The following is a 12,892-nucleotide window of genomic DNA, read 5'->3' as shown; positions in this document are numbered from 1 at the left end:
TGTTTTCCATGTCAGCTTTAACGCTTGGTTGTTTTCAATAAACAAACAAAACAATATTGGTTATAAGTTTAGATTAGTTTCGTTGAAATCCACTACGTTGATACTATTTTTTCCTATCTATAGTTTCATATCTTATGAAGTGGACACACGCTTTTGTGTATGAACATTTTCCATATAGCGTAAAATCTGATAAGAATATTCTGTCTGAAAATTTTGAACTGCGTTCCTGGCCCCGTAAGATATTTTCAAATATTGAAAAACTAATGAATTTTCATTTGCATATTGAATCCTCCGGGAGAAGAATGTGCGAAGAGTGATAATCGATCCTGAGAGGCCGAAAGAGGTTGTTTGAATGCAAAAAAAAGGGAACGATTTCATCCCCTTTGTTCCACTTCGGCATAAATCGGCAGGATTGACAGGTTAGTTACGTGCTTCCGACAGGCAAAGAAAGCAACTCACCTGCAAAGCATGTCATTCTGGGATTTTGCGTCCAATATCTTCATTCGGTCGGGGCCCCTAAGCCAGCGCCGTCCGGATGGGTTGTTTTGTCGGCGTGTAAGAACAACAACAACAGATCGACAACTGTTGATGGGGTCCAATACCCGTCGTTTGAGCTCTGCCATCGAGAACCGAGCAGTCTGATCCTTTCGGACGATGGTCGAAATATCGTTTTACCTTTCCCCCGTCATTACATGCCCCTCCTCCCCCCCCTCCCCCCCCCCCCCTTTCCTCCATCGTCTTCGTCAGCTACAGGAAAAGGCTTATGGAGGGACCGGATTGGCCTTATGATTATTCATGAGATGCAGGCCAGATTTCCGACTGGTATTGGTCAGCGTACAAAAGGATCATGGTTGGGATGCTGTTATTTTTTCCTTTTGGCTCCACAAAGACTCGGTTCATTGTGCTTGGTGCTTTAGAAGGATACACAGAACCACTGAGGGAATGTGAAAAAATCGAAACGAACACTGATTGTGTCCTTGGGGCGAGTGTTTTGTTTACTGATCGCTCGGGAAAGCCACTTGCTGGGATGGTTTTAAAAGTCTGCGCCGAATGAAACTATCAGAAAGTCATGCTCTCTAATGAAAATCTACGGTACGTATACCACAAACCGGGTGAGCTGCTACCAACGAAGTAATAAGATAAGAACAATCGACCATCTGTCCGTGAATTTAAATTTAACGACTCGGCAAGACTGGCTGGTAATTGGCAAAGTTATTGGTTTGTCAACATTAATAAACGAGACAACAGGCATCGTTGGTATTAAAAATGTAGTAATCGAGAGGCGAAACAGGGATTACGATATGGAATTGCTTTGTCCACGAGTAATGGCAAAAAATGTTGTGATATCATAAAAGGACATTTCGGTAAACATTGTCCCGATGTAAGTGGATGTAATTCTTGTGCAACTCTCCTGCTGTGTTCTGCACATCTCGATTGGCCCCTAGCTTTAGGAACTCGGTGGTCCGTTGACAACGGCGGCGACAAACGTCCGCAGAGAAATTATGGTGACTTGTCAATGGTGATAAAAATAACTGTCTCTATTCATAGTAAATGATTACTTCCATTGGTGTCGCCAGCTCGGGTGTTATGTGTGTCGGCAGCCGGGAGCTCAAGGCGCGCATACCTCTACAAACACACACACACACCGACACACAGTTGGTGAAGGATTGGACCGTTCTGCGAACACTCGCTCGGTAGTAAATCGGGCTTTACCGAACAACCGTCGCGGTTGATTTATGGTGACACGTAATAAAAGCCACTTCCAGTCCATCAACCACGCACACACACACATACAGGGCATTTGTTACTCCGCCGTCACTTTTGACGTTGCAGCCAAGCGCGGGTGTCAGTTTTACTCGGTCCGATTGCTTTCTTCGCGCTGTAGCGCTCTCTTTATTCCAGTTTATGTTGCAATGCATTTTTATGTGCCGATATTCTATTGTTACTTCATTCCTTCGTCGGGTTTACACGGAGGCCGTTAGTCGTAGTTGCAGCTATGATTGAATTAAACCACTGGCTATAGGGTTGGCCAGTTCAGTTCAGTGCACATTTGCGTTCGACTTGTTTGCAGACTCTTCTTTAGAACGAAGCTCGAGAAGAGCACGTTCCACAAATCAATCGGACGAAGCGTAAGGAAATAACATTGCCTCAATCAATGCGTTTTTGCAAACGAACATTTCTTTTCGCTCCTCCGAGGTGTTACCCGAAATAATCCGATTTGTTAGGACGACGGCAAGACAATGGTTAGGATTTTCCGATGATGTTTTTCTCTTTCGTTCTTACCACTCGAAAAAAAAAGGGAAGGAAGCAAATCATTCTTGCCGTCACTAATTGGATTAGCATGAAGTAGCGAATATTTCCTGGAGGTGGCAGGAGCAGATTGTTCGCTCCTGTCATTAGCAAACCGGTTATAGCCGGGGCCTATAAGGGTACAGCTCCCTGGCCATTGTAGTTTTTGGTAGCCGAGAGGGCGACAACTGGAGGGCATTTGTAAAAGTGGGCAATTTTTTCCGAAGTCCTTTTGGTCGTCGGGGGAAAAGGAGCTGGGAGGAGGGTGATAATCTTCTCAGTCATTAGTTGTCCAAAAAGTTTGGGGGGTTGTACATTTGACGAATGACGTTGTCGTTATGTCGTCGTGGGGTGGACCTTTTTCTCTGAGTCTCGTTGTTGCTTTCTCTGCGCCGCGTGGGTTGGGGTTGAGCAATTTGGCCACTCCGGTTCAGGAAACGGCGCGCCGAGCTGTGAGTTGTTGAACTTTCTGTGTTGCTAAAGTATCTGGAAAACGGAAATAACATGCCCGCGCTAGGGCAGCAGGGATAAAGATAGTGGTGCTTGAGCTTTTTTGTTTTTTTCGCTTGGAAATCAAAGATTAAACCCATCTTATTGTTTGCAGCTTTTGATGATGATGCTGATTGTCGGTGATTAGTGCGGGTCATTTGTGCGTAAAAAGGAAGCAGCCAATGGGATGGGGGGTGGGAACTGTGATTTAAGACGATCCACTTCTACTCCTCCTCCTCACGCTGCTCAACAAAAAAGGCCAGTAAATTGATCCCTCTTCATCACGGACTTTCGCAAACAAATGTACTGTAACGACGGACGGGTGTTGGAACATTGGTTTCACTGGTGCGCATCCCGTGGAAAAGCTACTAATTAGTGGCATGTTTACCGAAGGCCACCAGGGGATGTTTTGTGAAATTTGATATCCGAAAGAAAATATGGGTCTCTTTCCAAGCAAGCTGATCGGTACGGAAGATGGAAAGAAATCTTCAATCACCAGCCTTTTAAAAATCTTTCCCTTTTATCTTGAGACAAGAAGCAGTTATCCCTCGGGATCGAAAAACATGTACCAAGAACAACATCATCAGAGCAATGAAGCGAATGAAGGATCCTTTACTCCAAAGACACATTTTAAAAGCTTGAGTAATTAGATCGGGAGAAAATAAGATTTCAACAGAGGGAGTTAAATTTCGATGGAACAGTTGTCTTCCAAAACGCGTTGCCTTTGAAGGCTTCGCTGTAATGTTGTATACTTGTTACGCAAGGTTTTACATTTAACTACTCATAGAAAAGTCAGATTCCTTTTTATTTTTCCTGTTGCGTTAGTTGTTGTGCCTGGCTGTTCCTTTCCATTTGTCAGTAACGCTCGGCTGGCCTCGGCGGACTCTCGGGGTCGAAGTAGTAGCGTTCGTTGCCTCTGCGGTCTGATTTATGGTCCATTATGCCCGTGCGCTCCGGTGGATCGCTTAATTTGTGTTGAATGGTTAGATATGGTTAGTTTTCCCCCCCACCCCCTCCGGCCCGAAGGGTAAAGAAAGTGAACACTTACTGGCAACAGCAGTGACCGATGGAACGGAACCTATTTCGTTCGTTCTTTCTCGGGTAGAAGTAATGGTTGCTACAGAATCCTGCGACCGAATCAAATAAACCGCTCCCGTGTGTGTGTGTGTGTGTGTGTGTGGGTAGCGTATTTCCGTCAGCTGTAAAGATAAGATTCTCGCCGTTCGTCGGTCGGCGGAATTATCTTTCGGGGGGTTTCATTTATAGTAGGGACACAAAGTTTCCGAAGTGTGTACACTGATAATGCCACTTCGAATTGCAAATGACTCGACTAGGAGGAGGTCCCGTACGGCAGGAGGGAGTATAGCGAGAGGGGGGTGTAGGGACCAACTATGTGCTGCCTCATCCATATTTCGTTCCTTATCGTCCCTACCCGTCCTGTGTATCCGAACACCGCAAACAGACACCGCCTATGTGTGCCATGTTGGCGAAAAAGTTGTAAATGACCCGTCCTTCGCCGGACGTCAGCAGCACTCCATCACACGTGAGCGCCTCGTCCACAGGAATGGTTCGGTTTGTTTGCCCTGGACCTGGGGGTGGAGCTGTATGTTTCGGGCGGAAAATTTGCAGTGAGAAATAATGTATTCATTTGTCCTTCTGTCTTGCCTCTACCCTACCGGTCGGCTTCTCTATCCCTCCTTCAACTGCCCGAAAGATGTGGAAATGGTTTGACATTTTAATTGAGTTCACGTGCTCCAATTTGTAGCCCGTTTCCATTGGAATGGGAAACCCGTGACGCTTCGAACCAACCAACACGTTTGCCCGGGGTAGAGCGGGGTGGGTGCGGCTTGCGCAAGATTCCTCAAGTTAAAGCTTCCCATCCGGTCACTTTCGGCGAGAGGCGAGAACATCATGAGAAATTGAAATAAATTGGCACTCAAGGCGAAACGGGGCATCACTGTCATCGTGGAGGTTCAAGTTGCAGTAAGCTCAAGAGGAACAGAAGGCACTTGGCCCTTTTAGTCTCTTACCAAACAGTTTAAATTAGCAAAACTTTTACCGTAAATTCAATAAGGGTATTTTCTAACCGAAATTCACCTCATTCAAATTATTGTGCATTGTTGAAAACGTTTATAGTTGAAATTGAATCACTACTAACGCACCTTTTATTCTTCTCTCGTTTCATTCCAGGACGTTCTATACACGATCTGCCATCCAAATGGCCAAGTGCAACGCATCGTTATATTCAAGAAGAATGGCGTCCAAGCAATGGTTGAATATCCTTTTCAAAATGAAGACTGGGCCAGTCCCAACATTTTCCCTTTTTTCCTACGAAAAGTGTTGCTTGCGGTAACAGGAGCGAGAAAATGCGATAAATTTATTGCACGGTGAATTGTGACCGTACATGACCCTGGGCGGACGGAATATTCGCGCCACCGTGCCAGATATCGGCAGTGAATCGTAATTTGGGCTCATTTCATGCCATTCGCCGCTATTTACCGAAAACCTTTGCCAAGCTTCTATCCGGTTATACTTTCCTCCCATGTATATTCTTTGTTCAACGGGGGAAGGAAAAGGGACGTCATTATGCTGAGAAAAAGAAAACGCGAGAGCAAACATCGTTAAGAAAAAAAAAAGTCCGAGTGGGATGTCGGGAGGGCTATAAATTGTCGGTGGTGTCGCATTGAGGTAACGAACGCCGCTGATACGCACAATTTCGCACCTCTTTGAATGAATTTTCCTACAGCTCGCTCCCTCCCGCTGTGTGTTCCTGCCAGAGGCCCCCCCTCTGCCCCAGGCATTAAGTGGACACGGAAGTTGGTAAACAAATTCGTTTCACGCCGTGCCACGACGGATGGACGGCCTTTATCAGCACGCCATCTGGTGGGCGACGATGTAAATTAATTTTAGGAGGGCGCCTACTACCCTCGGGAAACTCTTCCCTTTGGTTGGTGGAAGGAGGGAACGAGGAGTAATTTGCTGTAAGAAATTGTCACTCGAAATTAATTGTCGCGAGGCGGTTATATATTTTGGTCGGAACGGTTTATCTTTCTACGGTGGTAATAAGATATTATGCCAGCTTTTTTGCAAAGGCATAAGACGCACATTTTCCTCATTTGTTGAAGGAAAATTTCAATCGAGTAATGGCTAAACAAATGTGAGGAAAGTCAACTTGATAGTTAAAGAGAGAACCGATCATACCAAGCTTATGATTTTGATAGCATCATTTAAGTAATTTACCTTTTCATATAACATGATTGTGTCTTGTGGAGAATGAGAGTTCATAACACAATGTAATCGATGTTAAAGTTAAATTAATAGATATCCTCACTTGGATGTGAAACCAATATGATCAACTTTCCCATCAGTAAAGATCAGTTATGCTAAGTAATGCCCAAATGTATCCTGTCCTAAACCCCTTTCAAACAATCGCATTAAATCAATTAGCCGACGACAGCGGGTAAGAGCTCGGGATGAAACATTCTAATAAACCGTAGAATAATCAGCATTGCTTCTTATTAGGATACTGGGACGCATCGTCCCTTTCGCATTTAGAGCAACCTGCCGAAAAGCTTCTTAATCCGGAGTGATAATTTAACAAAATATAAATTCAGGTGTAAGGATTGCTTCTGCTCGCTTGCGTTGACAACTTTCTCTGGTGAAAAGACGAAAAAGAAAAATACGTAACGCATTTGCCGACGGTGATTGGCGTTATCATTATCGTTGATGATCAATTAATGTCAATGAACGCTACTTTGGTGAGCGAAAAAATCGGCCACGTTTCGCATTAAGAAAATGGCTTCAATCCCATTCAATTCTTTTCCATCAGCAGCGACCGGCTTTCGGTTTAATTTCCTTCTTTTTTTTTGGTGTATGTTGCCCATCATTTCCATGTCCTTGATGTTGATCTCATTTCTCCCTTGCGGGTTGTTCTTTATGTTGTCCTCGTTGGCACGAAATTAACGCTTAAATGGCATTTACTTCACAATGGTGGCGGCCTCTCTCTCTCTGTGATTGGGAATAAGGCGCCCGTGGAGGGACATTTAGGAAATGAATTGGCCCCACCCGCGCGAAAGGTAGCGAATTTCTCGCCGGGACTGAAACATGGAACGTGTGACAAACCGAGCATGTCGGTTTCGCTTCCTTCCCCGCCCCCGTGTCGCATGTGCTCTTCTTCGACCGCCTACTTTACGCTAATTGGTGCCTCATTAGTTCGCCCAATCCACCCGGAACACTCGCCGGAGCCTTAATCGTTCCGGGTGGAACGATCTCTCCCAACGGTTGCCAGTGTGTCCGGCTCAAACGTCGCTCGAAACTCTGGCTACAGTAATAAATGATAATTGAGCCCATCTCTCTTTCGGTTGTGTTTGTTTTGTGTATCGCGCAGCCTCATCCTTCCACAAGGGTCCTGTTTTGTTTTCCTGTTCCGGATAGTAGAGCTCGTACTAATCTCAATAGTTCCGGGATGGACCCTGGGTTCCCCGGGCCATCTTTGTGCGAACGTGGACACTGGTGTGTACAATGTTCCTCTGCTCGCAAGGACGTCATTAGCGAAGCGACCGTGGTTCGGTCACTTTTTTCTTTCTCTCGGTCATCGTGTACCGCAAAACTAGCCCCAGCCGGCCAGCCAACCAGAGCAACAACGGGATGAGGGATCCTTAATAACACTTTTGCCTTCCAGCCAGCTCCTTCGAGCTTAAGCCTTAATCAGTGATAAATTCTGATAATTTTTAAAAGCCGTTTGTTGATGCTCTTTTCGCGTACCTACCGCGCGCCCTTCGAAAGCAAGATTACATCCCTCGAAAGAAGAGCCTGATAATGGCCGCAGTAAAGTATGGTCTTAAGCGTTACTGCATCGTGTTGGTGTTGCGCACCGGACACCGGGTGGTCGCGTTATGCTATACTTTTATTTTCCCTTGGCAAAAATCAGACCACGGCAAACCCTGAGCTGGGCTTAACAGGTGGGATTTTAATTTTTCACAGGTGAACAAACTTCCAGATGCATCTGCTGTGCTGGGAAAACCCGTACCGGTATGAAAATGGAGAATTTTTCATCCCAATTGAACCTCCCCCCTCCGAAGAAGTAACAGTAGCATAAACATAACAGAATAAAGTATTCGTTTCTCATGACCTTCCACCTGTTTATTGAACTGTTGGCGGGCACAAGCTACATACCTTTGCGTCCAGAAATGTGTAACGTGTTTATTTAAACCTTGTTAGGTGTTCTTTTCCCCACGTGGATATGTCGAATTAATTGTCTTTTTCCCCTTTGACATATTTTTTTAAATTTTAAAAAAATTTTCTTTTGAGTCTATTTCCATGTGAAAAGCCGACCAAGCTATACTCAATGAAGACTTGCTAAACCCCCCAACCCGACGGAGTGCCGACTTTGAGAAACTGGGCGTGTAAAGATTTAAAGCCTCATAAACTGCGCTTTTCATGCTTTATTCTTTATTGATGATGCTAAAGCGGCGAGCGAAAAAGAAGCACAAACACACAGGGAAAGCCATTAAAATGTGGAAATTTTCCACCAACTAAATTATCATTTTCGCACATCTCGCGCACGTGCGTGTAAGGTTCGTTCGGTGTATATTTGTTCGGTACGGTTCGTTTTAATAACGTGACGCTCGGGGAGCCATGAAACATCTCGTGTCCTGGTCCGAGGAAGACTTGTCCTTCTCGCGCATTCTTGTATTTTGGTTGGTTTTATTTTCGCGACCCTCCCCCCGCTTTTCACGACATCTTCTCCTGCCCGCAATCCTGGTGAGATTAACTTTACGATGGCAGTTTTACGAATATATTGCAAATTGTTTGTTAAAAATTTAATGTCTAGCAAGTAGTGGGTTGCCTTTGAAACACTCCCACCTGCCTTCGAGCTACGGTGCAAAGTACATTGTGCGACCCTTGGAGACACCTGCATGCATTAACAAGCAGTTTGCTTGCTTTTCGTCTGGGTTTTTCTATTGCATAATTAAGTGTACAAGGTGACGCAATTCAAACCCCGGAGTGCGTTACCAAGTTAAAGAACAGAACAGAACAGATTAGGTAAGGAAAGCATTGATGCTGAAGAATAATGTACTGTCAATACTTAAAAGATTGACAAAAAGTGGAAATATTAGGAAATTAATCATAAAATGCACAGCGATTAACCCTTCGTTGTAAAACCGAAATAGTTATCAGAAAAGAAGGTGATGGTGCTGCTTTGTAAAAGGCAGATCAGTCTTCGCTATTTCGACGTTTCGTATCCCCAACTCCATCCACACTCATTCACAAGTTCACATTATTTCGAAACAACCTGAAAATCATCTGTTCATTCTAGGATTAGAGTTTCGAAATGAGTTTTGGACAGGCCTTACAAGAGCAACTTCTAGTCAGGCTGCAGGAGTGTTACATCCTCCTCGGTCGGGGCTCCCCTTTTCGAGGTTCATTTAGTTTTAAGTGTTCACAACTTCAGTTAACCCGCTTCGTTTGGGGGTTGTTCCGAGGGAGGCTTTAGATAGACAGTTAATTTGTGCAGCTTAATCTGGGAATGTTCGAAGTAGTCCCGTTTTGCTAGCGGCAGATTTATTTAACGGTCTTCTCAAAATCCCGAAGGGTGATAGGATGGTTTTGGATCCTGCCTGGAAAATGAACGATTAAATTGTTTTCATTTTCTGCTCGAGCGAACGGTGAAAGTTCCGGTTTCCATTCGTCTGGCAAGCCCATCCATAAAGCCATTCCCCGAGGCAGCGAGATGGTCTAATATTGAATCATTTTCCACCCCGAAACCAGTTCCGCGCTAAGTCCAGCTCTATCCAACATGAGGCAACAAAAGAAGGGCTGATTTAAAATGACTACCGCTTTTGGGAACGAAGTAGTTTTAAACATCACTCAAATCAGGAGCTTGTGTTGGCATGTTTCCTGTTCTCTGAAACTTTTATAGTGATTGAAAAAAAAAGACTAAACTAATAAATATATTAAGGAAGTTTAAATTGGGCATACATATCATACATCATAAATCCATTTGCTCGAATACAATATCTGAAAAGTTTTGAGACATTACAATTTATTTTATAGCCTTGAAAAATTGATTCAGCTCACGAACAAACATCACTTTAAAATAATTATTCAAGAAGCCATTTGCCTGGAGGAATCAGTTAAAGGAGGAAGGCAGTATAGCCTGAAATTCCAAACACAATTACTTTAATTAACTCATATCTTGACGCCCTCCGAGCCCATTTCGGAACAGGGTTCCATGAAACCGCCAGGATCATATTCTTTGCCTTTGTTTGTTCGACAAATATTAAACCTTCAATGATACTTTCCAGACGAAGCTCGTAAGTAACAAAGGGTCCCGAGCTATTTTCTACTGGTAATTGTGTACGCTAATAGGGAATCGGGTGCAAAGTAATGTCCCCCTGGCCCATTGGCGGTGAAGTAGTTAACTTCCGGAGTGGCAATGAAAATTCATTACCCCAGCTGGCGCTTGTGAGTGAATTGGACAGGCTGAATGAAGCTGGAATTTTTCATTTGTGGTTATTGCAAGCAACTTCTCTTCAAGACCATGGTACATAGGTAAACGCTATTACGAACAATGATTTGTTTTCCTTAACTAAGCTCCTTCCCCCGCCGATCGGCCGGGAGGACCAACACGTTCGACAGCATAGAGTCAGCGACCCGCGCCAAAGACAGCCTGAACGGATGCGACATCTACTCCGGCTGCTGCACACTGAAGATTGACTACGCAAAGGTAATTTAGCATCGTATCCCCTCTGCTCCTCCTCCCCCCATCTGGCTGTACTTGTCCATGTTTCTTTCTCTTCTTTGCTTCGAGTTTCTCGTCCTCCAACCCCGACACACCCAACTGCCTCCATTTTCCTTTCTCTTTAACTAGTTTTGTTTAACGATTTTTTTACTCTTCTCACTAGTTTCTTTTTCAAATTCAAACCTTTTGTTGATTCGTTTATTTTTCTTTCGTTTCTTTTTTCATTCTTTCGAAAACATACTACAGAAATACAGATAAAACGTACGAATACTTTGCCCTTTCCCCCCAGAATGAAACAGAAGGATTATCAAATCAGATGGAAAAATAACACATCATTCATGATATATATAAAAAAAATAATACAACCTTCCAAACCGTGCGGCTTAAGTTTCTCGATGTTAGCAAAAATTAGTTGTCACTTCTTTTCTCCGTTACGAACACCTTCTATCTTTCTCTTTGCATTTCATGTGAACGCTGTAAAATGTGTTTCTTTTCCTCCCTGTTAGCATCTCATGACTACTGAGAAAGTTATTTTTGTAAAAATGATTCCATCAACGTATACTTTCCTAGCCTAGGTTGGTTTGTTTTTCCCGTTCGATACCGAATCGATCCAATGAACGGATTGTGTCTTCCGCAACGAGAAACGTGATCCAACGCGAAGGAGGTATCGAACCGGAAAACAAAATAGCGCGAGAAGTAGTTTAGTTCTATCGACTAGCAGGACTTGTTTGTTACGTTTATAGTTTTTCCTTTATTTCTATGATTTTCTCTCACCTTTTGTAATTGTGTTTTCCCCAAAATCTTCAAATCTTTTCCGATTACTCTTCTTCCACCATCAGCGAGGTTGTTCTGTAATAACGCCCTATTCATTCTTGATTGTCCGATAGCAAGTAAAATGCATTGAAGAAAATGATATTCCGGTGCAACCCCCTCCCTCACTCGCCCTTTTCCCTTCCACCAATGTACTCGTAACGTTCCCGAATTCCCGCCTATCCTCTACTTTCTCCTTTCCTTCTATATCTACAAAACCGTAAAACATAACCACAAACAGATCGAACCAAAATATTTATTTTTCCATTGTTTTGTCCATTTTATTGTCTTTCTTTTCTTTCCGAATCTGTCGCAAAATAAATCAAACCACGAAACTACCACCACCAACAACAACAACAACAACAACAACATCATCAACATAAACCACTCTCACAACTACATCGTCAAACAACATCAAACAACAACAATTCCTGAACGCGACTCTCCCGCACTGGCCGACCGGTCCACATTCATCTGAACCCGCTGCTCTGATCACATGAAACACTTCCAACATTATCAACACACAATCGAAACCGGCCACGGACCACCACTCCTGTCTCCTATCTCGTCCTTGCCGCAACACAAAATATCGCTCGCGTGCGTGCGGGAAAACAAACGATACGAAATGCAAACCACCTAAAATATGAATTTAAAAATATATTACTTCTACAACTACAACCTCATCAACCTTATAAACTCGCAACATTCGCAAACCTGCATCATGCAACAACTCCAACAACATTGTACTACAACTCCAACTCTCCAACTACAACTACTACAACATCAACAGCCAGAAAAACTCAATGTTTACAAAAACGACAGTGACTCCAGTTGGGACTACACGCTGGGTAAGGATGTTTTCTTCCTTTACTTTGTTCAAGTTTCTTTTTTCCTTTGATATTCTCACATCTATTCCTCCAACTCTCCTCATCTATCTAAAAAAAAAAAAAAATACAGTATTAGAATACCAACCAATACTACTACTACTGATACTACTACTACTACTATTTCCTTCCAAAAGCGATTTAGAATTATTGTTTCCGTTTTGAAGGGTTTTCGTTTGTCGCATTTATTTTCTCGTTTTGTTTCATTCCAAACTCGTACAATCACGCACATCGTAGTCGATAGAGATTGTCACCTAAGTTTTCTTTTTTTTTCTTTTCTTACGTGTCCATACTTCCGTGTATAATCAATTGGTTTCATTACCTTCTCAGCGTATGGTTGGCTTGTCTTTGTTGTTATCATGCGCTATAGTTAATACAGTTCACATGGTGTTCTATGGTTTTCTTGTTTCGTTGTTATTTCCCTTTCTGTTTCAAGCACGTTTCGTTGGCTTTTGTTTACTTCGTCGTTTGCTACTGTTGACTTTTGCTATTCACTGTTGCCGGTCCATTTTTTGTCACGAATACTGTTAGCACCATTTACTTCATACAGCCCCTAGAGTGTTGCAGCTCGTAATAGCACACTGCTTTCTATCTCTCTTGTGAGCTTGAAAGCAAACAGATCGTTACTTGCATTTCCTTTTTTAGAAACATTTATACCGTTTTCAATTTCACAAAA

The 12,892-nt window shown here is 43.3% G+C and overlaps 1 protein-coding gene across 3 annotated transcripts in view; it reads left to right on the top strand.

Moving 5' to 3' along the window:
- LOC131261029 (heterogeneous nuclear ribonucleoprotein L) overlaps positions 1–12,892 on the top strand; it is a 147,718-nt gene that overhangs the window by 98,587 nt on the left and 36,239 nt on the right. For all 3 annotated transcript variants that reach the window (XM_058262915.1, XM_058262914.1, XM_058262913.1), the window contains exons 4-6: positions 4,969–5,054; positions 10,411–10,507; positions 12,123–12,180. In XM_058262915.1, coding sequence (XP_058118898.1) covers positions 4,969–5,054; positions 10,411–10,507; positions 12,123–12,180 — 241 coding nt within the window. The remainder of the gene's footprint in view (positions 1–4,968; positions 5,055–10,410; positions 10,508–12,122; positions 12,181–12,892) is intronic.

This window comes from Anopheles coustani, chromosome 3 (assembly GCF_943734705.1).
Source record: "Anopheles coustani chromosome 3, idAnoCousDA_361_x.2, whole genome shotgun sequence".
In the NCBI taxonomy this organism is placed as follows: domain Eukaryota; kingdom Metazoa; phylum Arthropoda; class Insecta; order Diptera; family Culicidae; genus Anopheles; species Anopheles coustani.
Note: the sequence above shows the minus strand (reverse complement) of the source record. Positions and strands in the feature narration are given on the sequence as shown.